This window comes from Cyrtonyx montezumae, unplaced genomic scaffold, assembly GCF_038088225.1.
Source record: "Cyrtonyx montezumae isolate F1298 unplaced genomic scaffold, pur_monq_1.0 scaffold_0, whole genome shotgun sequence".
Lineage (NCBI taxonomy): Eukaryota > Metazoa > Chordata > Aves > Galliformes > Odontophoridae > Cyrtonyx > Cyrtonyx montezumae.
In genome coordinates this window covers 15,238,262-15,262,120 of record NW_027071824.1, presented here as the reverse complement: position 1 = coordinate 15,262,120, position 23,859 = coordinate 15,238,262, and the positions used below count along the sequence as shown (strand labels likewise).

Sequence of the window (23,859 nt, the reverse complement as noted above, 5' to 3'; positions counted from 1 at the left end):
CAGCTGCCCCTGGATTCTGTGATGAAAATCTGCCTCTGTCTGTTCCTCCCTGCCTCCCTCCGTATTGAACAGATGGCTAGAACATGAGCCACCACACTGACCTATTTATTATTTGCTTATTTGCTTAGAGAGCATGGCACAGGCAGTATAATCTGGGGAGGAACAAAAAAAAAAAAAGAAAAAAAATGAAAAATGGGGTTCCTAAGTAACCATTGTTAAAGTGAAGCTTTCAGGCATTATAAATCACGTTAGCAATGCGATCTTACTCAGTTCACTTGTTAAAGCTGTAATGCTGGATTGGATTCTCTTCTGTAAAGGCTTGTAGCATGCTACTAGCAACCCCATCCCTGATCTCTTTCTACTGCTTTCCTTTCCTCTATCGCCCCAGGGATGTCAGATCCATTTATCTCATGTCAGCGTGAGTTGTACTTCAACACTGATTATTCCACCAGCAGCTATTCCCTCACAGTGATTGCATAGAGAACATGAACTTTACTCTGGGGCCTGGCAGCAGATTCTGGATGGGATCCCATGATATGTCACGTTCACTTTTTTACTTTGTACTAGATTTAAATAAATTGATCCAGTGCATAAGGCCATCAGATCTACTGTGCTACTTGGGAACTGTGATGCAGCCCTTATTTTGGGGACACGGTGACAGACATCTCTATAAATGACCTTGCTGGAACCCAAGACAATTGATATTATGTTATATAGAGAATTTGCTATTCTGGTAACAGTGTAATATACTTTACTTTGTAACTTGGGTGGATTTGATGCTGTTAAGAGACTGCGCAAATGATTGACGAAGCGGGTAAGCGAGAGTGCATTTGTGCATGATAGGAGAAAAGGGTAAAGGGGAATGAAAAAGAGATTAGAGAGGGATATAAAAGTTAAGGTATGTGTGTGCAAGAGAAAGGAAAAAGAAGGAACGGTGATGTGAACAGGAAGCAGAATACATGTGGTGCATTTAACTAGAATTCATGCAGTGCAAGGTCATAACATAAAAATGAACATACTTTTGAACCTGCATTTTTGAGGTAGGTATGCAAGTGAGTTTTTCAAATAGAATGTCTTCAAATCATGGAAGTTTTTGTTTCTGAAAGCACCTTAGTGTTACTCCTAATTGTTCAGTTTTGTTCCCTGTTCGATGATTCATATAGAACTACTAAGGATAATCCTATTGTGACTGAGCAAGAGCAAAAAAGCAGAGCAAAAACGAATTTGCAAATATCAATATAGTCAAAATAGGCAACTGTATGAGCAACAGAAGTGGTGAAATCTATATGTCAGTGTATTACATCTCATGGTTGCATTCTATGATACGTAGAATTTATTGATTTCATCCAAATGCTATTACCTCTGTGCATGGTAAAAGGTTTACATTCTTTAACAATTATGTTATAGTTGCCCGAACTTTTAGTAGGAAGAAAACAAAACAAGAAAAAGACAGAATATTTTTATATGTCATAAAATTATCCCAACAATAAAATAAGTCATTAAATGTGAAACTCAGTCTAAGATGTGTGCCCAGAGAAAGCAACCATAGAAAGGATATGCTTTCATGAACATCATAAGTAAGAGACCTACAGACAAAAATTAAAAGTGTAGCTCAACTGTCCATAGATGAAATTGTTAAGAACTTGATGAAACAAGACAGGTACCCAGCTAAACATAAGAAAATAAAATCTCATCTCTCCTGGCAAAATATGGGTTATGTCAATACAAATGAAATTATTGAATACAATAAACAAAGCATGTTGTGTCACAATTCTTTGCCACATCTTGCTGGAGATGCTATGCATAATTCATTGAACAGCTATGATTTTAATAAGTTTTAGTGCAGATTTTGGGATTATAGTAAATTACAGCTGGGTTTCAGTTTCACAGGAATTCCTAATAGCTTGAAAAATGTTTTTGCTCCAAACCAAATGGGTACTAGGAATTTAAATGTTTCTTCTGTAAAGAGAATTCCAAGTATATTTAAAAACAAACAACAATAATCAATCCTTATGATTTTATTTTGTTGTTGTTTATTTTATTTATTATTTACTGGAGTGGCTGTCTGCCTTTAGTCACTGAGAAACTCCCTGAGTTTATAAGGATGTCTTGGTGGTAGCCTGTGGAATTGGGCCAAGTAGAATGAGAAAGACTTTCAACTGAGGAAATCTCCCATCTGTTGAAACATTCCTGGAGAGCTCTTGGTCTCCATTGTTCTTACTCTTGAAGTGAAGGGGCCCTGGAGCCTCAAAGCCCTGATACTGTGTGCTCATCATTTTGTTCTTTTTGTCCTGTTCCTTCTGTGACTCCAGCACTGGTATGTTGGAAATGGCAAGTCTCACTGGATCTTCCATTATTTTACTAAGTGTGCCTTTCAACCTTTTCAGGTTTTCCCTGTTTAAATTCTGTGATTTATCTGGACCATACAATTCTTCATGCCAAGCCTAGTGAAGTAGACTGGTGAAGGGTCAGCTGTTTCTTAACTCTGTCCCACCTTTCCATAGAGGGCTGAATGGCAGAGATGCAAAGCGCATCTCAGTACAGAGGTCTTAGTAAGCATTAAAGGTTCTCTGGAAGAGCCACTGTTCTGTATTCCCAGAATATTTTTTCTTCTCTGTATTAATTTAATTTCACATCAATAAGAAAAGTGCTGCCCAGTCTAGGTGAGAAATGCCTTTCTTTTCAGCTCTTTTGGGACTTTGAGTGATATCATTATCAAGCTGATGGCTATAAGCTTCAAATCCAGCTTTCACACTTGGATGAATATTCCCAAAAACAAGGGACATAATGTGGTTTTAAATACCACAAACTACTGCTTTATGTTTCCTGCCCATTCTTCCTTCTTATTCCTTTTCTTTCTCTCTGTCTCCTATTTCCTTGGTTTGTAGCCATTTTGAATGGAGGCCATCTTCCCTTTTGGCCCAAAAAACTAGGCTGGAAATATCAGAACCTCAAATCCAGCTCCAGTACATATTACATGTTTTATCATTGAAATTTAATCTGTCAGTAAAAAATGCCCACATGAAAGTGAAATTAACTCAATGTGTTCCTCTCTCAGTAAATAAAATAATATAGGAAGTAGATAAAGGAGAGCAATGTAAGAAATATTAACTGGAACTACATTACATTGCCCTCAGGATAACCTGGCAAATGTCTTTTTAATCTGCTCCTTGGGAGCACTTGCAACTTCAAGTATTTTTTAGAACCATAGGCTGAGATCCATTGTGCAGGGTCATGCTGGCATGAATTGCTGAAACCAAGCCTTCCATGTAAGGCATGGCAGATTTATTATGTTTCTGTTGGGAAATGGACACAGGTGGTGGAAGATGGCATTTGCACCTCTTTAATCTCACGTGCCCTTCATGCCTGCTTTGTGGGTTTTCAGTCACACCACACTGCCTTCCTCAACCTGGCTCCAACACCAGTCTTGATGACTGCATTCAGTCTGTAGTTGTTCCACATTCCTGCCAACCTTTGCAGTTCCTTTCTACTTCAATAGCTACTTTCAGTCACCAAACTAAATCCAGCATCTGAAGTTCTACATTTTGAAAGATCTGCCTCTGTTGTCAGGCCAGTATGACCTATACATGAAGTAAATCACCTTTCTGTTATTTATTTAACTCTTTCTGTAATGACTGCTTTGGATGGAAAAAGGAATAGATTTCTATATGCTTTGTCAGTTACGTTCCCAAGTCAGAATAGGAAAGTCTGATTCAGGATCTTTCTTAGCTAGATCCAACTGTTGCTTTTGCAGTCATCAGCTTTTGAAGGGGGCTGAGGACTGGAGAGGGAGGAGAATTTAGGGGGGTTCCAGAAGGAAGTTCTGTATCTTCAGTGTTTTACAGAGTTTTGCGGTTCTTCATAGAATAAGATTTGATCAAGGATGTAAGTAGAGTAGGGCATGTCCCTGATGCTGCCAAAGACAATGGGAATGTCCAGAAGCTAATTGGCAACATCATGCCATTCAGCTGGTTTTAAGTCCTAGTCAGTTTGAGTGCTTTTTTGGTGAAATGGTTGGCTTGTACTACATTGGTTGGTATCATCACTTTTGAGGACAAAAATCTAGCAGGCAATCAGGTGGCAAAACTGCTGTAAGAACCAAGGAGAATCAGTTAAACCCTCAGCTTTCTTCTCCGGTGAATTCAACTTTATTTCTACTATTTTAAATAAGGAGGGGGGGGGCGGGAAGGGGAGAAAAAAAAAGAAGACAGCTAAAAAAAGAAGTCTAAGATAATTAAGCAGTTTGATAAAATATTGCAATTTTTCTAAGAATTTATCTGAGGCCAGCCAGCTTTTTTCAGATGTGTGTTCTGGCCCTTTTGGTGGTTCTTCCAAACCTGCCATTTCTGATTCCCTGTCTGCTCCTCCCTTCCCTCCCACATGCTTGACCTCCAACAGCATTCCTTTGCTTGTCTTAAGACCTTACATGTCGTTTCAGTCTCCCTCTCTCCCCAAGAATGTGATCCTGGCCTGAGCTTTCTAATTGTGTGTAGCAAGGATAAAACTCCTTGCCTCGCTTGGCTGCCCCCTTGTTTGGAAACTCACCCTAAACATTTCCACATGGCTTGCACTTTTTTTGCACAGCTAAAGTTTTTTTTTTTTTTTGTTTTTTTTTCTTCTTACTCTTTTCATTGAAACTTTTTCTTCTTCTGAAAGAAAAAGAACTCCAGCTTCTTCTACCTTGGGCTGCTGGCACTGACCTCACCTTGTTACTGTTTGCATTTCTTTTGTACCTTTTTGCAACTGAAATCTCTGTGGGCTTTTAAATCTGTCAGCAACAGCTACCAGGCTCAGTGTGCAATTTAGCTCACTGTTTTCACAAGTTTCCCAGCCCTGAAAGCTTTCCAAATGAACCATTGTTGGTCTGAGTTAAAGAGGTATTGTCTGTGCTTGGGTTAGGTTAGCATGGATGCCAAAACCTGTGTGTATGATGTTCTTAGCGCTGCAAAGTCATCTAGATATTGAACCACTGGACACTTCCTTCTCCGAACACCTTCAAATAGAATCATAAAATCATTTGAGAAGAGACCTTTAAAGGTCATCTAGCCCATCTCTCAACCAATAGATAAGAAATAGGAAATCCTACCAAAACTGATTTATTGAAATGTGACTGGAAGTTTGTATTTTTATTACTATAACTCTAGTTTACACAATTTTGTCTGTCCTGGCTCATGCAGACTACTTACTGTGAAGACCATTCATATCTGTTTAATTCCCATCAGCACCTGAGGCTGCCAGCTGTGCTTGAGGTTCTGTTCTGGTCAGTGCTGAGTGAATAGAGAACAAGTAGTAATTTCTGCTTTGATGGTTTAGGGAGATGTGAATAGGAAGAGAGACTGACATTGTCTACCTTTTACAGAAGAGACAGACAAGTTGTCTTCTGCTGAACTCTTTTTTTTTTAAGAGACTGAATTTACTCATCTATTTAATCTGTTGTGAAGTTGTATAGAGTAAAATTCTCTCATTCTGAACAGCTGATTGTCTTTTGCTGGAGACTCTGTGCTTCATAGGACAAGTATAATGGTACTGAAACCTTTTTAGCCTGCAGGTGGCCGATGACATTACTGCCACTAGGCCACTGTCTTTTGACCTTTGTTTAGAAGAGACAGTAATTTTACTGTTCTCATTCTAAATAATTGGGAGCCCTTGGAAGAAACAAAAAACTATATATTTTTCATAGAAGTCTCTGATCAGATGTAGAAAAAAGCAGCATGCATCTTAAATCTGCTGATATTTTTAATTGGAAGACCAAGCTGATAATGCAGGCCTGAAGAAAAGTGTACTGAATTTTTTGCCTTAACTATCATAAAGAGTGTCACTGTTATGTAAGCCAGTGCTTTGAATTCTTAATTTCATCCCTTTTATGTAATCTTTCTCATCCCATACCAATCATAAGTAAGGACAGTCTGATGCTGCAGTCATTCAGACTGCCTTCTTTGCAGGTTCTGCCTGGGAGGCTCTAAGTCTTCTGCATTTTGACCGAAGGTTAGGCAATGTACCTGATCCAGATTCCTCTTAATATGTCAGAAATTAACAATGCAGCTATTGACTGTGCGTTTTTTTCTGTTTTTCACCATCTCCAGGATGAATTGGATCTTACAGACAAGAACAGAGAGGCTATGTTTGCACTCCCTCCGGAGAAGAAATGGCAGATATACTGCAGCAAAAAGAAGGTATTACTATTTTTCTGATCAAAATAGCTCATGTATAAATTCTGTGTGCATTTACATCATTACCAATATACATCTAGGTGTGAAGTTTCACATTTTATCAAGAATATGATTAAGCAATTTAAATATTTTTATTGAAATGCATATACTTGCTCTGAGAATGCTGGACTGTATTCATGTGTGATTTTTGAAGAGTATGTCAATAAGTAAAAATCTTATGCTTCCGCATGTTGAATATTTTACGTGTTGCTTAGCAGAAATAAATGCTGTAGTGGAAAAAGCTTTGAGGGATTTTTAAAAACTTTTGTAGAATACTCAGAATACATTTATTACTGAGGTATTTCAGGGTGGATTAAAAAATGTGAAGAGCATTATAGTAGTATCTTAAAACCTGACTGCAAATACTTCCAAAGCTGATAGGAAACGCTCTGTGTTGCATTATACAGTGAAGGGTACTTGCTCCTGTCACTTTGTATCTGGTGTTTCTCCAGTCAAGATTTTCAGCTTTGGACAAATCAGTGAGAATGCCAGAAGACCAGGAGCTGATACTTGAGTGTCTTGGACATCATTTTGCTAGTGACAAGTGCAATTAAAATTTTGATTACTGCTGTGAAACTTGTATAAGACAATTCACGCAGGAGTGATGTGATGGAAATTTTTTGCTGTGGTAGGAAAGAAACAGGTAGTTGGGTAGAAAGATGGTGGATTCATAGATTTTATTTCCCAAATATGCAAGTCAAGTTATGAGAGCACTGGTCTTTATATGTAGGCCTGCATAGCAGAAACTGGAAGGGGAGGTTTACATTTCCGTACTGAAGAAGGCAGATTGAAACTTTGATGATGATCTTTCTGCAATCATTGTGTTTGCTGCCTTTCTTTTGCTTGTTTTATGAGTCATAGAAGAACTTTACTGACTTCCTTTCTCAGCATTAAATTAAAAATAAATAAATAAATATAACAGCTTAATTATCACATAATTAAATAAAACCTTAGTGTAACCATACAGGTGGGTATTTTGTATGTTTCTTGCTTTTGGTTGAGATATGTCACAGAGGGAAGTTAATAGCTTCAAATTAGTTACAATGCCTCTGAACTAGCAGTAATTAAAGAAGTGTATAAAAGTAGGCTAGGTTCAGTTGTGCTTGGTGCTCCTCATTCTTCTTCCCGCCAGTACATAGAGCTTGAGTGTGGAGGGAAGGTGAAGGCTGCTGTGGTCCATGTCTGCTTTACGTTTTTGCTGGCAGGCTCAGCTGGCTTTTTCAATTCTGATGGGAGAGGATCTATTTGTAGCTGTCTTAAAGAACCACGCATTCCACCTCTAGGACCAGTCAGCCTTGGCAGGAAGATTCAGGCTTTAATGTATTTAATATGTTGGTTGGATTCAGTACATTACACTTATTTTTTATTTTTTTCCCTTAAAGTAGTGGATTTGATATAAGAATCCTGAAGACCTCCGTAGTTAAAGGAGCTGCATACTGGAAAATCTTTATAATGCATTTATAGTGAAACCTCAGTTAGCTGAACTCCAGCTATCCAAAATGATGTGCTAACTGGAACAGTATACTGTTGCCAGATGTCTATTCATTGCACTGCAGATACTTTCAATTACTTGAAACCTTAACTGTCCAATGTTATTCATTGTTTCCCCGCACAGTCAGTCAAATGATCCCTGCTGACACATCTCTCCAGCCTACTACCTAATCCACCTATCATTACCATTCTACAGTGACAGAAAAGAGTGCTGCAGGCTTCCCTGAAGAGGAAAGCTGTCTTTTCCCTGAAGAATTTGTAATCTAATTTTGGCCACAAAGAGCCTGATACCTCACTAGACTGAGCTCTGTTAGCCATCTAAAGAGCTCTGTCTTGTTGATGCCAAGTTCTCTACTTCCTGGGAAGTGTGTGCTCTGTGTCCACTCTGAGGAAAAGCTTTGAAAGGGGCAAGAGCAAATGCTATGTTCTAGAAGGTCAGAAAGTACAAGTTTGGAGAATTTTTCACATTCATTTATCTCAGATGTCTTTTCTAGTCTAAAAATAACAGAAGGTCAGAGCTTCTTGATCTGCTCTGAAGGTGGAAGGATTAGTGCCTGTGTTAAGTAAAAAATGTCACCTGCTGGAATGAAGAGCGTCCCTCATGTACTTGGTGATTAAACTTCAGTTATAATTGCTCATGGCACTTGTTCCTAGAAGGACATCCCTACTGTATCAGAAGTCTCATTCCTTCTGTTTCTCATATCAAGTCTTTCTAAAGAAATGCAGAGAGATGTGTGTCTGAGTGCTAAGTTGTATGTTTGGGATGCAGCTTGCACATCAAAGTTCCCTAGTACTCAAAGGAGTCTCAGCTCTGGATGGAAATTTTGTGGTTGTGGGTGATAGCTACAGAGGAATATTCACATTGTACCATACAGCCATATTTCCTTTGGTCTCTTTTGGCCATTCTAGGTTTGCATTTGAAACCTCAAGTATTAAAACTGTATTCCTAATGATTTGATTTTTAAAAGTAGCTTTGGTTGGCAACAACAGTGTCTGCTTCATCTCATTCGTTGAGCAGCTGTTTGCAAGAAATAAGGGCTGACTATTGGAAAATGTTAACCTGTTCTCAGTCTCAGCTGTTCCTCTACCTTGCCTTGAATCTGTAGAGAGTGGATAAGGAGAGATCATGAGTTGTCCTTGTTCGCATCATAATAATCATTAATCAGACCTCCTCTTGGCACCCTGACACTCTACTCAAAATACGAGACTTACATGTTTAGACTGACTCTTTTTCCACAGCATGAGTTTCACCTGCTGCTGTACTGAGTTATAAGTAGAGCTATGCATAAACATGCATACTTCGCGGAGTTAAACAAGTTGTGGTTTTTGATATATTTTTATTATTGTTTATTTGAGGAAAAATTAGTAGCAAATCTCTTCCCAAAGTACAGTCAAGCTGGAAATAGCTTTATTATACAGCTTCTCTCCAAACAAACAAGCCATCAAAAAGTTCAACTCTAATAACTGTGTTCAACTTTCCTTTTTATTTATTTAGCATTTCTGCTGTCATTGTGCTGAAGAATAGTTGTACTCATTTAATGGTGCAGTATCTGCTCATAGAATAATAGAAAGGCTTGAGTTGGAAGGGACCTTAAACTTAAAGCTCATCAATTTCCAACCCTTACCAAGGGCAGGGTTGCCTGCCACTGGATCAGGCTGCCCAGAGCCCCATCCAGCCTGGCCTTGAGTGCCTCTGGGGATGGAACATGCATAGCTTCTCTGGGCAGACTGTGCAGAACTTCATCACCCTCAGAGTAAAGAATTTTCTCCTAATGTCTAATCTAAATCTCCTTTCTTTTAGCTTAAAGCTATTCTCCTGTCCTGTTACTGTCAGATAGTGGAAAAAGTTGTTCTCCCTACTATTTAAAAACTACCTTTAAGTACTGGAAGGTTTCCCTGTAGCTTCTCTTCTCCAGGCTGAACAAGCTGAACTCCCTCAGCCTTTCTTCATAGGAGGGAAGCTCCAGCCCTTGGATCATCTTTCATGGTCATCCTGTCTAGGCACTCCAACAAATTCAAATGACATCACTTGAACTCAAGTAGTGAAGCAATAAGTAACATGCTGCAATGTTCTGAAATGAGATATTTACAGCATCTGAAAAAGAATGCATACATATATTCCTCATGTTGGTTAGACTTTTTGTATTATCAGAAGCAGATCTAGAGAAAGGCATCACTAGAACAGCCTAAGAGCCTTACAACAATTCCAATGAAAATTTATCTGATACATAAGCCGTACCAGCCAATATGCAGAAAAGATCTGTTAATGAATCCATGACCTGCAGTTATTTTTTAAATTATTTGTCATTTACATTTTTATTCTAACTGACAAATAAGAAAAACTAGCAAAATGAATGTGAGAAGTCAGGAACTTGCTTTTAATCTATTTTTTTTTTAATCTAAACTGCTCTATAGTTTGAGAGAACTTGTCATTATTGTGTTTATATATGAATGCATTTCTCTCTATCTGAAAGAAATAGTAGTGAAATAATAAATCTAGGGAAACATTATGGCAGTATTCTGACTATGTTATTATCTCATACCCTTTTCCTGTATTATTCTTGTACTATATATACATACCTTGGCTGCATATCACATATTCACATATTCCATTTTTTTTTCTTTTTTTCTCTTTTTTCCCCAAAAAAAACAATCTCAAGTATTTTTTGTTTAATCACTATTCATTCTTTTACAGTATCTTAGAAAATAGGTAAGTTTGACATTCTTGAAGGAATGGATTTTATGGTATGTCCATACACAGGAGAGCTCAATGCAAGGAGCATTCATGGAGTGGAAGGTACTTTTGTGCCATTACACCAGCATAGTTAGGCTGTGTTCCAGGTGAGGAGTATCCCAATTGTTCTTCTAAAAAACACTTAACTTTTCCACCAAGACCCAGCAGATATTCAATTCACTTTTCCTGATGTGAGGCCTTTGTTTATCCCTACAATAGGCTCCAAAATGGCCTTAGGAATCCTAGCTTTAGTCAAACTTTTAACAGTTCTTCTGAAGGCTTTTTAAAACATTTGCAGTTCTGTTTCACAAATTTCTAATTTGGTCCATGCTCTTCTAACATTAGTTAGGATAATGTCTATGTCATAGTTTTTTCTTTGAGTTTTTCTGAGCTTTACCCTAGTAGTTTGCATTGTCAACAAGATATCACCATGAAAGGTATAGCTCGATATTGTGCAGCTTGATACCATGCAAAATACTTTTGTTCTCTACTCCATATCCTACACATGCCTGCAGAGCTCTATGCAAAATCCCCAGTTTAGCACTAGCCTGTAACACTAGTTGAAAGCTAGCTACAATTCCAGATTACAGAGAATATATATTTCATCCTGAAACTTGGATACACCTTCCTGTTTAAATTAAAAATATAAAAATGAACTCATGTATGTAATGTCAATTCTTATATCACATACATACACTCATATGAGCAATACAAAATCTGCTGGAGGTATCTAAGCTTCTTTTCCAGCTTTTGCTATAATTACCTTACTCTAGTGGGGATGAAGAAAAAGAAAGATCCGAGCATAAAAGCTAGAGTCCTTGCTTTTGGAGGAAATGCTTAGTTGAACACAAGGTCCTCAGTCTACTACTTGTTCTTGGGTTGCTGTGCTCTTTGTTTTTATACTGTAAAGTATAGTTTCAACTTGGCTAAGATAGAGAAACAGTTATTTCTCAGCTAGATATGAGCTGGTGGGACTTTTCTTCCAGAACCCTGAGGTATTTTCTGTTCATTTAAATTTTATGGAGGCTCTAAGTCATGAGAAGGCATTGCATCTATTGTGTTTAGATAGGAAGGAGTTCTGCAATTCTTGCTAAAGAAAAGAGAATTTAAAGAAATATAAATTCTTTATAATACATGGAGATGTTCAGAGAAAGACAGATATTCCCTAAAGAAGAGAGAAAATGGGTCTTCATCTGGTCTCATTTAGTGATGTGATATACCAGATGAAGATCACAGCATTGTGTTGTCTGAGTATGAATTTTTGGTTTTGTATTGTCTGATCCAAGCTATGAAAGCCCTTTTGGGGTTCATCCTTTCTGTAGTATGAGTGCCAAGCATGACGTGGTTGTGTGGTTGTCGTGGCACGTGGTTGTCTCATACTAAATGAAGTGGGTGGTTTGAAGTTGTATTGTTTTCAATTCTATCTTCTTGCACTATTTTTTTCTCTTTGAAATACTTTTTATGTCTGTTATTGATTTGGCATATTAAACTGTTATGGTTATGGATTTATAGCTGTAAGGAGCATTTAATATGTCCCTTATTAATTTCCTTCTTTAAAGCTGTTATTCTACACTTTGTATCTGGGAGTAGCAAACAATGAACACACAAGATGATTTTCTGCAGTATTTGAGAAGCCAATTGTAAGGAGTCTGTTTGACAAAGCTTGGAGGTGACTTCATGAGAGTTTTTCTCACGTCTTTGCATGAAATGTCTGTGGGAGAGGGGTGCTCTTACTCTCTTCCTCTGGAAAACAGAATAACACATTACACATGACAGGCTAAAAACAGAAGCAACTGATATGCAGCAGGAGACTGAAGAGGTTGTATAGGATTTGGAAAGCCAAGTGAAAGTGCATTGCTAGCAAAATGATGAGGGTATCTGATGCATGCAGGGCAAAGCATGATATGTACATTGGAACTTGACAGTTGGAATTAATCTCAAGTTTTCCATACATCAAACAACTGTTTCTGTTCCTACTGATGCTTCAGAAGTTCATGTCAAGCATTCAGGTTTTCAGTCAACATTTTGATTTAACTTGATATTAAAACCTTGACAAAGACCCAAAAAACTTGATCTAACTTTAAAATTAGCCCTATTTTGTTCCAATCCCTTCTGCCTGAGGCCCACTTCCATCCTAAATTGTTCCTTGATTTTGTGAACTGACCGTAAACCAAACTAAGAAAGTAGCTGTATGCCAACAGTAAGTCTCTGTGCAACCTACTGTCTCCTGTCTCACTGTGATGAAACTCATTCCTTGATATATGCTTTAGTGGAAGTTATTTGGTCCATTCTCATTGCCTGGGATCCACAGTTGTCTTGGGTCTGAATGACTACTGACTTCCTTAACTCAGGAGGCTGGTGGAGAAATGGTATCAAATGTGGAACTTCTCAAATGAATTATTAGGAAATAGACTTGCTTTCACTTAGCCTATGGCTCAGTGGAAACTTCATAACATTGGTAAGTCACAGTGGGAGGATATTGTCCTTTGCAAACCATGGCATTCTTTCAGCTGGATGTCTGGAAAATGCCAGCAATTGTGGAGTTAACTTGCTCTTTTTCCCACAAGCATCTGTTCCTTTTTCTCTTAGCAGAATGACTTCATGCTCAGATGTTTGGGATGATTTGTTAGCTTGATACTGACATTGGGTGATTCTGGTATTTTTAGTTATAGATATGGAAGATATTCATGAGGCTTCAGAAATTACTTGTTACAAGTGCAACTAGGCTTTAGAACAGTAAATTCAGAAACTGCCCTATGACAAACACAAAGCATAACGGGAACCAAGAAAGTGCAGCCAATATTACTAATACTGGAACTACAAGTATTTTGTGATTAGTAGTGTACTTGAAGCTTTTCCATCTGAAAGAGTTATTTGACTGATAGCACTTTTTAATGTGTGTTGTAGGCTGAAACTGTCTCCCAGATTTGGGCAACATGGTTATTACAATGTAAAATAAAGCTTAAAACAGTACACATTTCCTTCTACCTCATTTAATGCAGGGAAGGTTTTTTTAGCTCCAGGAATAAAACTTGAGATTCATATAAGACACTGTTTAATTCTCATATAGTTCCACATAATTATTTTAGGCTTTTTTTCTCATCCCGTATCAGTATAAATTTGTTGCTGTTCATCCCATTACTCCTTTTGTGAATCAGTGTACCTGAGGACAAAATTTGACCTTTTTCATAGATTTATCATTAAGTTTCTGTAATTATATTTTGATTTTTCCCTCAATTGTTATTTTCCCTTCTGTAAGTACTCCAAAGAGGTCACTTTGAGAAACAGTATGGTAGGCATCAGACGCTTCACTTAAGCATATGGTTTTAGCTCAAATTTACCCTACTAGCAGATTAAAGGATTAATTTGATTTTGTGGAAAAAAGGCTTACAAAATTTAGCTAGTATACCTTCATTACAATATAGAATTATGGTGTCTGAAAGGCCACGATGTAGCAAACATAAGGGGGAGAGAAATTTTTTCCAAACAGTTTTTACTTTGTTCAAGTTTTCCATGCTGCAGTGCTAACAGTTGCAGATTCATTTATTTATCCTAGTATGATAGGCTATTTGGGGTCAGGGCCTTTAAATTATGCATTTATTTATGTATGATCAGAAAGTCTTCTCTTTCCCACCCCCCCATGAGAACAGCATGGAATATTTTTAGTTCCTTCTTCCCTCTGCCTCTCTCTAAAATAGAAAAAGTTGGTGCATAGGAAAATGCCTGTACAGCTCATAAGTTCATAAGTTCATAAGGTTGGAAAGGACCTATAAGATCATCTAGTCCAACCATCCTCCTATCACTATCTCTACCCAACTACTAAATTAAATCCTTTAGCACCTCATCTAAACGCTTCTTGAACAGCGCTAGGGATGGTGCCTCAACCACCTCCCTAGGCAGGCCATTCCAGTGCCTGACCACTCTCTCAGAAAATAAATGCTTCCTCAGGTCTAATCTAAATCTTCCCCGGCACAACTTTTGGCCATTCCCCCTCATCCTGTCGTTATTTATCAGGGAGAAGAGGCCCACCTCCTCCTCACCACAACCCCCCTTCAGGAAGTGGTAGAGTGCAATAAGGTCTCCTCTGAGCCTCCTCTTCTCCAGACTAAACAATCCCAGCTCCCTCAGCCGCTCCTCATAAGACTTGTGCTCCAGACCCCTCACCAGTTTTGTTGCCCTTCTCTGAACACGCTCCAGGGCCTCAATGTCCTTCTTGTAGTGAGGGGCCCAAAACTGAACACAGTACTCGAGGTGCGGCCGTACCAGAGCTGAGTACAGGGGGATGATCACCTCCCTGCTCCTGCTGGCTACACTATTTCTAATACAGGCCAGGATGCTGTTGGCCTTCTTGGCCACCTGGGCACACTGCCGGCTCATGTTGAGCCGAGCATCAACCAACACCCCCAGGTCCTTTTCCTCTCTACATTCTTCAAGCCATTCTGCCCCAAGCCTATAGCATTGCATGGGGTTATTGTGGCCAAAGTGCAGGACCCGGCACTTGGTCTTATTGAACCTCATCCCATTTTGCTCAGCCCAGCTGTTCAGCCTATCCAAATCCCTCTGAAGGGCCTCCCTACCCTCAGGCAGTTTGACACAACCTCCCAACTTTGTGTCATCTGCAAACTTACTGAGGGTACACTCAATTCCCTCGTCTAGGTCATCAATAAAGATATTAAACAAGATGGGCCCCAAAACTGACCCTTGGGGGACACCACTCGTTACAGGACGCCAGCTGGACTTAACTCCATTAACCACTACCCTCTGGGCACGGCCCTCCAGCCAGTTCTCCACCCAGAGAAGAGTGAACCTGTCCACACCACGGGCTGCCAGTTTCCTTAGGAGAATACTGTGGGAGACCGTGTCAAAGGCCTTGCTGAAGTCCAGGTAGACTACATCAACAGCCTTTCCCTCATCTACCTGTCTGGTCACCCAGTCATAGAAGGAGATGAGGTTGGACAAGCACGACCTGCCCTTTGTGAACCCATGCTGGCTGGGTCTGATCCCCTTGTTGCCATGCACGTGTCGTGTGATTTCCCTCAAGATCATCTGTTCCATAACTTTCCCTGGTACCGAGGTCAGGCTGACAGGCCTGTAGTTCCCCGGGTCTTCCTTACGGCCTTTCTTGTAGATGGGAGTCACATCGGCAAGCCTCCAATCTTGTGGGACCTCTCCAGATAACCAGGAATTCTGATAGATGGCAGAAAGTGGCTCGGCAATCACCTCTGCTAGCTCCCTCAGCACCCTTGGGTGGATCCCATCTGGCCCCATGGACTTGTGGCAGTTCAGATGGAGGAGTAGATCTCTGACCATCTCTGCTTGATGCTCTTTGATGCTGAGTACTGAAGACATAAACTCCATAGAGATCTTATGTTTTGTTTTGCTATGGATATTCTGAGTATATAAAATTTGAGCGTTCACCTTTCGGTCTCTGCATTTTTTAATGTGAGTGACTAGTGACTAGCTGAAGTTACCACTCAGAAATCTGACCAAAAATACTCCTGAGTTTATATGGTGGTAGATTGTCATCATAATACCTAGTGTTATGGTTTGCATTACACTTGCATTCTGTGGGAATGGGGAGAGATCAGTGGGAGTAGATTTGACCCTAGGATGGAAAAGCAGCAACAACAACAAAAACCAATTAAAAGAAGAAAAATCACTCAAAATGTTTATCCAGCTGTTATTCTGCTAAGATGATGTAATTCACTGTACTTAAAAATGAAATGGTAGTGAGCAATCTGATTTTGCTGTATGGGAAGCACATGTAAATGTCAATTGTGTTTTAGCTGCTACCTCTGAATTTGGTTCAGTCCATGTCTGCACTTTTTTGAAAGTTCTGAGTTTCCACAATCCCAAGAATGAGTCAGTCCTGTAGAGATAATCTTTATGAGGTTCAATGAGAACAAGTGTAGAGGTTCTACCCCTGGAGAGGAATAACCATATGCATCAGTACTTTTTCTCTGCATTCTGCATTTAATCAAATGCTCACCAGCCTTTTAAAAGCCAGCAAATACTGAGCAAGGAGGGTTCTTGAATTTTCTGTAATTTCCGTGACGAGTCTGTGAACAGACACAGCAAAGAATTGTTGTCAGTATCTACTGACAGACACATTTCCATTGCAATCACATAGGACAGTTTCAGCTTTGCACCTGACTCATGGTGAAAAGCACATAATCTTCCCTGATATTCAGTCACCTGCTGAGAGACATCTGTCATCCCAAAGATTTTACAAATACAACGGTTGAGAAAAATGAAGGCTGGGAGAAGATATATGGTTTTACCCAAGTTTTTGGAAAGGAGAAAGAGAGCAAATAACTGAATAATATACTGAGATATTGGATTAGCAACCTGAAAGCCACTGGCCTCTCTATATCAGTAATATAACAGAAATCATAAAACCATGACACTATTCTCACAATCCAACTCTGCCATCATTCATAGAAGAGCAGAAATGAACTGGAGTAAGAAGTGTAGAGAGTGGGAGTAGAGACAGTGGGCATGTTGTCCGTGTTGCCTGCACTGTTATGACAGTGAAGAAAAACCTTTTAGAGTTTGGCATTAGATAATTGTGTGTGTGCTCCTAGAGGGAGGGATTTGTGGTAGCTATGCTCTCCTTAGCTAGGTATGTCCACAGTAGTTCTTCCTGAATTTGAAGAGGGATAGTGGCTGTTCATTCCCATCATCAAGCGGCAGACAGAGTGCCTGCTGTGAATGGAAGGTGTCTTTTCATCTTATTTAGAAAATACTGTAAGTAATTACTTGTTGGACATAAATAGAGCAGTACTAAAAGATAAACTGTCAGTGCAGCATGTGACAAGTAGGTTGTTCAGTTACTCAAGCTAGGCTCCTTCTGTGGTTTCTCACTATTGCCGGAAGAGTGCTAGAAGGAAGAGAAGGAAAGGAAGTGAAGAAGGAGAAGAAAAAAGCAAATTCTTCTTTACTGTCCAGTACCAGCAGCATTGGAGTCCAGTTGAGAACAGTGATATTGGAAACGGAGCATGTTAAGCTAAAAGCAGGGAGCTGTTAGATAAGAATACCCCTTTCTGTGTTCACAGCATGCTGACTGTAAGATAGAATAGTAAGTTGAACAAGGCCTGTTCTGTAAGTGAGGTGAATTCACAATACTTTTACATAGCACAGAGCCAAAAGAGCAGAACTTCAATGTTAATGAAACAGAAAGGAATGTCCCAGTGATGCTACTTCTTAGGAGCTATTGGGATAGCAGCAGGTTGTTGACTCCACCAGCTGCGGAAATCACTGCAGAATTTTGACCCTGACTTTAAGCTTCCTGAGAATTTACAGGGACAGAGCTGTGTTTTAGGAGGACAGTGTGAGTCCCCAGACACATGCCTGGAGAGCATTGTCCATAAGAAACATCTTGTCTTTTTCTAAAGGCCTTCTGAGTAGAATGAACATGAATTGACTTCCTGACTGATAGAGTCCTTCAACTCCAAAAGAAGATAGGACTAGGCAAGTGAAGGTGTCAGTGGTTTACAGGCTGTTTTGGTCTGAATCTATGATGGGTGGGGCAAGGGGACACACAGACCCATGCTCCGGGGAAAAGGAAAACAGAAAAAAGAGATGAGCCTAAAAACAAAACAGCAGCAACGATCTGAGGAGGAAAGCTAATTTACTAAATAAGATACTGGAATGCTAAATAACAGTATAATACAATGTAATTGGAATTGAAGCTAATAAATCAAATACAATGAGAGAGTGTCCAAAAACCAAAGGCCTTAAACTAATGCTGAAGTCGAGACAGCTGGGGAGCACCCGCTGCTGGGTTGATCCAAAAGGGAAAAAAGCCTGTGTCTCATGACACATGAACAGTTTTTATCTTTCCCTCTAAGTCAAAAACAGAAAAACGCAAAGCAACGCCAAGTCCTCTGGGGTACGTAGTTCTTCTCTTCTGAGACAAGTGTACCTGGAACTATTGATGATCCATGGAGCTGGAGCATTAACACTTTAAATCCCAATGCACTACATGATGTTATGATGTGGAATTGCAATAACAAAAATCATAAAACCATGACAGAAGGCTATCATTTAAGAATGCCTTAATTTAATTTGCAAATAGCTCATTAATTGCTCTATTTTTCAACACAGTATTTAAATTATAGCCTTATCAACTGCAAAATATCAGTTGACCAGGTCTTGTGGAAAGTAGAGCAATAACAGGTTTTAAACATGGAATTCAACTAATAGGAAAGAATGATTATAGGCAGCAGCATAGTCAGAAGAATATATACAACAGAACAACAATTTCCATGAGAAAGGTGTAACTGGTGGAACTGACCAGAGGAAGAATGTTAATTACTGATAGACTTTAATATTTTAGTGTGATATCAGCTGTATATCTCAGTAGATCTGTAAGTATGGGGACAAGCTGTCCTCTTGGTCACTTCACTATACCTGTAAATAAGTGCTTGGTAACAGTGGAATCCATATCCTACAGCAGGACTGTACGTATTTGCAAAGAGGCAAGCACTGTTGTGTGATCTATAAATAGAAAGAGGATGCTGATGCAGTCAGCGCTGGCAGCAAACTTATGTCTGTCTGTGTTGATGATAAAAAGCCAAAAGAGGAGAGAATTGAACATAATAATCTGAAAATATACCGTTTAACTTTTTTGTAATTTAAAGTTCCTTAAAATGAGATTCCTTCCAGCAACCTGTGGAAAGTCCTGTTCCAAACATGGCAATTGTAAAACTTAATTTCATTTTAAATTGTGCAATTATACAGTTTATTTAATTAATATTTCTTGGTTTCTGGAAGAGTAACCCTTCAGCTCAGTGCATTACACTAGCAATCTTTCTCCCTGCTTTCCCCCTTTCCAGTCCATTTTCAGCAATAAACTACATATCTGCATATGTATGTACTCAAATTATCTGGAAAGTTTTCTGAAATATAAAAAATAAAAGCACGATTTTCATCTCTATTAGACGTGTGCTATTTGGAAGTAATTAATTTGAAGTGGTTGTTTTGAGTGATAGATGATGTTGGAAATGGCACATTGTGTGTATACAAACTATAGAGCTGCTACATTTGTGACTGTGAAGCAAAAAATGTAATGAATGGCATAAGCAATTCAAAACAGAGAATTAACTTCATTAGAAATTTTTCAGCCTGTGGTAGAGCAAGCCATTTTTCTCAAATGATTGATAATCTGTTTTAATTTTTAAATACTAGCAAATGTACATGACATTGAAGCTTCTTTCAGTATTAGGAAAGATTCCTAAGGAAGAACCTTCATTATTCAAAAAATGTATCCCTTTTTCACTTTTATGCTTTTAAATTCTCTTGTATCTTGTGGTGGTGAATTGTTTATCAGCAAACAGCATTTTGTAGTACAAATAATAATATGAAGCCTTTGATTCTTTCTTTTGAAATGAGTACTCAGTAACCAGCACCAGAGGTCATTATCAGGCCAGTCAAGTTGCTGGCAGCAGGGCAGAGATCAGCCTAAATAAAGGAAAATAAATAAATAAATAAATAAATAAATAAACAAACAAAACCCTACAATTTGCTAGGCTAAATATTCCAGCGTCATAATCCAGTGAACTGGAAGTGTGTATGACTATACCTAACCTTTATAAGAGGCAATTAGAACTCCTCAGTTGCTTGCTCCAGCTAGTAATTATTGATCATTCCCTTTTAATTAGTTTTACAGTCAACTGCTTTTGTGGCAGAATGGTTATTGTCTGCACATCAATAGTTTAATTCCAGAGAGAGAAGTAATGTTTGTTTTTCTCACTCTGGATAAATTATGCTTAAAGTGCTTGGGTACAGCTCTCTCCCCCAGAGCCTGAGAATATTTGTATAAATGCTAGCCGTGGCGTCTGAGAAATGGAGCAGTGACCACATCTGTCTATTGAATGGCTCAGTCCTACGGTCTGCCCTGTTTCAAAATTACCATCTCCTGGGACATGGCTGGCTTTTTGGAGGCGTAAACTGTCTGAAAAGCTTGGATATATTTTAGCTCCACTCCTAAATTAGTATTTCCTCTCACAGCAGATCAAACACGTTTTGTGTCTTTTAATGAAAGTGGTTCTTATTTATGGAACTTTGGCTGCTCTGAACTGAGACAGATGTTAATGGATGAACAGTGTGTTAATGAACAGGTAAATGGTTCTTTGAAAGCTGTACCTTCCCTTAAAGAGAACTTCAAGAAAAGGCAGTAAGTCAGTCATGGAAAAAAGGGAGAATGGTGATTTGGATGAGGGTACAGGATATACGACTTGAGTGTCGATTGATTCTTGGCTGTGCTACAGATTTCCTGTGTGACTGCAAACTCTGTAATTGTCTGCATCCCGTTTTCCCCGTTTCTGGTGATCTCAATTGAAAGGGAGGCTGAAAAACCTAGTGCATGAAGTTCTGTCAGGACTTTCGACAGTGTGGAGTGCAAGGTGTTACTGAACTGTATTGTATTCAGCATTAATAGCAGATGTTGCAATAAGTTGAGTCATTTTAAAAAGCATCTGAAAGGAATGGAGTTGCACTTTTGGGAAATGAAATACAAGTGATAGTCATTCTGTATCCCCAAAACAATCAAAACCCAGTGTTGTTTCTAGCGACTAGAAAATGCATATGGAGAGCATGGTTCACATACTTCACTTTGAAACAGGAACAACATGAACGTGAGTCTAAATGGTGCACATCTCAGATGAACATTGTACCAGAGAGTCTGTTGTTCTGGACAGTGTGGGATGGCTTCATCCTGAAGTAGAGAATTATTCCTCAGCAAAGCTTTTATCTCAATTGGTGGAGATCACATTAAAATTTCAAGTTTCAGTGAACAGATGAGTTTTCTTTTTTTTCCTTAAAAATTTTTCACAATCTCTATTTTCATTTTTTTTAATTGGGTGTAAAAAAACAAAAAATGCCACATTTCTTCTTTTTTCTTGAAAGTTTTGAATTTCTTAGTCTACCTTGAGCCCCATAACTTATGTTTTCTGAATTGAATGTGATGTTGCTGATCCTTTGGGCTTGATGATCATTGTAGGTACCTTTTCAACTATTCCCTTCTCTTCCCCCTTATTCCTTTCATCACATAAATTAACTCTTTTCACAATTCTGTGAGGTACCAGGATGATGCATGCAGGCTGCTGAGAGGAAGAGCAGTGTTAACCTTAATGTGGATTCTGCAAGCCAAATTCAATTCTTTGCGACCCATGTATGAATTTGAGCATAGCTGGACATCATGCAATGAACAAGTTGGAAAAGGAATTTGTATTAAATTACCCTCATTTCACATCCTTCATTTATGTTTTCACACAGTTTTTATTCATGTACAAGAACCCAATAAACAGTATCATGGTTTCCTGCCAACAAAACATTTTAAACCTTTTGAAAAACATCCGGTACATGGCTTTTTCCCATTCTGTTCTGAACAGTGTGAAGCAGTAAGATCAGCTGCCTGCAGTTCTGAAAAGACAGTTTTGAGGAGAAAGTCATGTTTCCAGGGAATGGAGATCATCCCTATAGTACTCACAGTTATCATATGACATCTGTAACATGTGGTGTAATTCCTGATGCATCTGTTCAAGGAAGAAATATTAGTTCAGTTGTATGTATAAAAAAACCTTCAAGAATCATCAGCCCTGAAAACTTATTACAGGAGTATGTGTGCAGATAGAAGCAAATTCAGTGTAATATTTGGACCCCCAAGCAGCCACTGGTCCCGGGGGTCTGGGGTTGGTCAAAGTTGCATATAAACCTCGTATTGTGGAATCAGGAGAACTCTGAACTCATTGTCAAATCCTCTAACTCTGGGAGTGATTTCCTGGTGGAGTTTCAACTGTCATGTCACTCGTTCTCATTCTCTGTCAATAGGAAGGAAGATTTATAATGTTGCTAATCTTATGCATATATTTTTTAAGGCTTTTAAATAGTCAGATTTTCAGGAAATGCTCTAGAGAACTGTATGACATTGTCGGCAGTCCACTTGGTGCAGAGTGAAATACCAATGCATCTTTATTGGAAGCTGAAACCCAATGCTTGCCCCCAAGGAGCTTCAGCACAAGCAGTTCTTGACTAGACTTTCCCTTTATTCTTGATTTAAGGACTCAAAGCATCTTGAAAGAAGCCCCCATCATATATACAGTCTTTAATTTTCATTAAATTCATAAATATTTGGCATTCCCACATGGTTTCAGTAACTCTACTGTTCGATACTTCTTAATTACATCTGTTACGATTGCAGTCTTTGTAACAAACTTTGCAGCTGCTTGTTCTGCTGACATGGCAGACACTAAAGGTCCCTGCTCTCTGTGGAACAGCTTATCCAAAGGATCCATTCTCCCAGAATCTCAAAAATATTTTTAGCATCAGCTTAGATGTGCAGGCAATACTTCGTTGTATTCTGTTTCATTTTGATTGGTTCAGATGGTCCAAATATTTGCCCTACTCCATTAAATCCTATATTGGATGAAGTCATAAGTTCCACTTTCCACCAAGCGATGGAGCCTGTCCAAATTAGTGTCAAAGCCTATATAATACCTTGGCTATATTGCAGGCTTGTATGGTATCAGGATCCTGTTTTCACAGCAGTTACATAGTTGTTACTCCAGTGAAGAGTGATATGGCCTCTTATGAAGTCCACAAACTGACGTCTGTTTTTTAATGCAATATTTACATTATTCAAGGAGCTAAAAGAAGGCTTTGCTTTAATAGATTCCTTCAGCTGATGTTTTCCCTTACACAGATGGGTTATTGTTTCCAGTTCTTTATGCCCATGCAGCTTTGTATGTTGGGACCTCTTTTCTTTTTCTTCTTTTTCTGAGTCTCTTGGAGCAAGGAAAATGGTTTTGCCATCATCATCAAGGTGCCTTGTAATCTCCTCTGAGGTTTTGTTTGAGGATCAAAATCCTGAAGACATCAAGGGGGGAAAACTCAAATCAGCATCATCAGCAAAAAAACTCCAGAATAAACGGCACTCTGAGATTGTCCAGCCCCATACACAAATACACTTTTCCCTTTTTTGCCTTCACATCAAAAAACACTGAACAAACGCAGAAGAAACAAAACCAAGAATTGCATTCTATTTTTGGTTGTCTTTCTCTCTCTGAAAGAAAACATGGTACAACAATTTCTTACCACAGGCAGTGAGATGTTTTCTCCAATGACTCTGATGCTACAGGTGTGAACTGTCGTCTTTTGTGAAAATGTCGCCCAGATGACTGCTGTAATTAATACTGTGCCACTTCTGACATGTGAACATGAATTAGACATGGTCCAGTCTAAAGGGTACTGGATAAAATTTTATGAGTTTAGCCAGAATATAGGTACCTTCTGGTGGCTCATAACAGAAATAGAATACTGGCTTTAAGTACATAATCACTTTTCTTCCAGTGAAGAAAAGACTGCTGATAGACATAAAATTCTACTCTGATCAGAGAGTATGTATGGGGGCACCAAAGTTAGATA

At 38.8% G+C, this 23,859-nt stretch overlaps 1 protein-coding gene across 4 annotated transcripts in view; it reads left to right on the top strand.

The window, feature by feature from the left end:
* Nucleotides 1-23,859, top strand: part of DAAM2 (dishevelled associated activator of morphogenesis 2) — a 177,206-nt gene that overhangs the window by 84,857 nt on the left and 68,490 nt on the right. For all 4 annotated transcript variants that reach the window (XM_065755211.1, XM_065755203.1, XM_065755220.1 and 1 more), the window contains exon 3: nt 6,084-6,173. In XM_065755211.1, the coding sequence (XP_065611283.1) occupies nt 6,084-6,173 (90 nt within the window). The remainder of the gene's footprint in view (nt 1-6,083; nt 6,174-23,859) is intronic.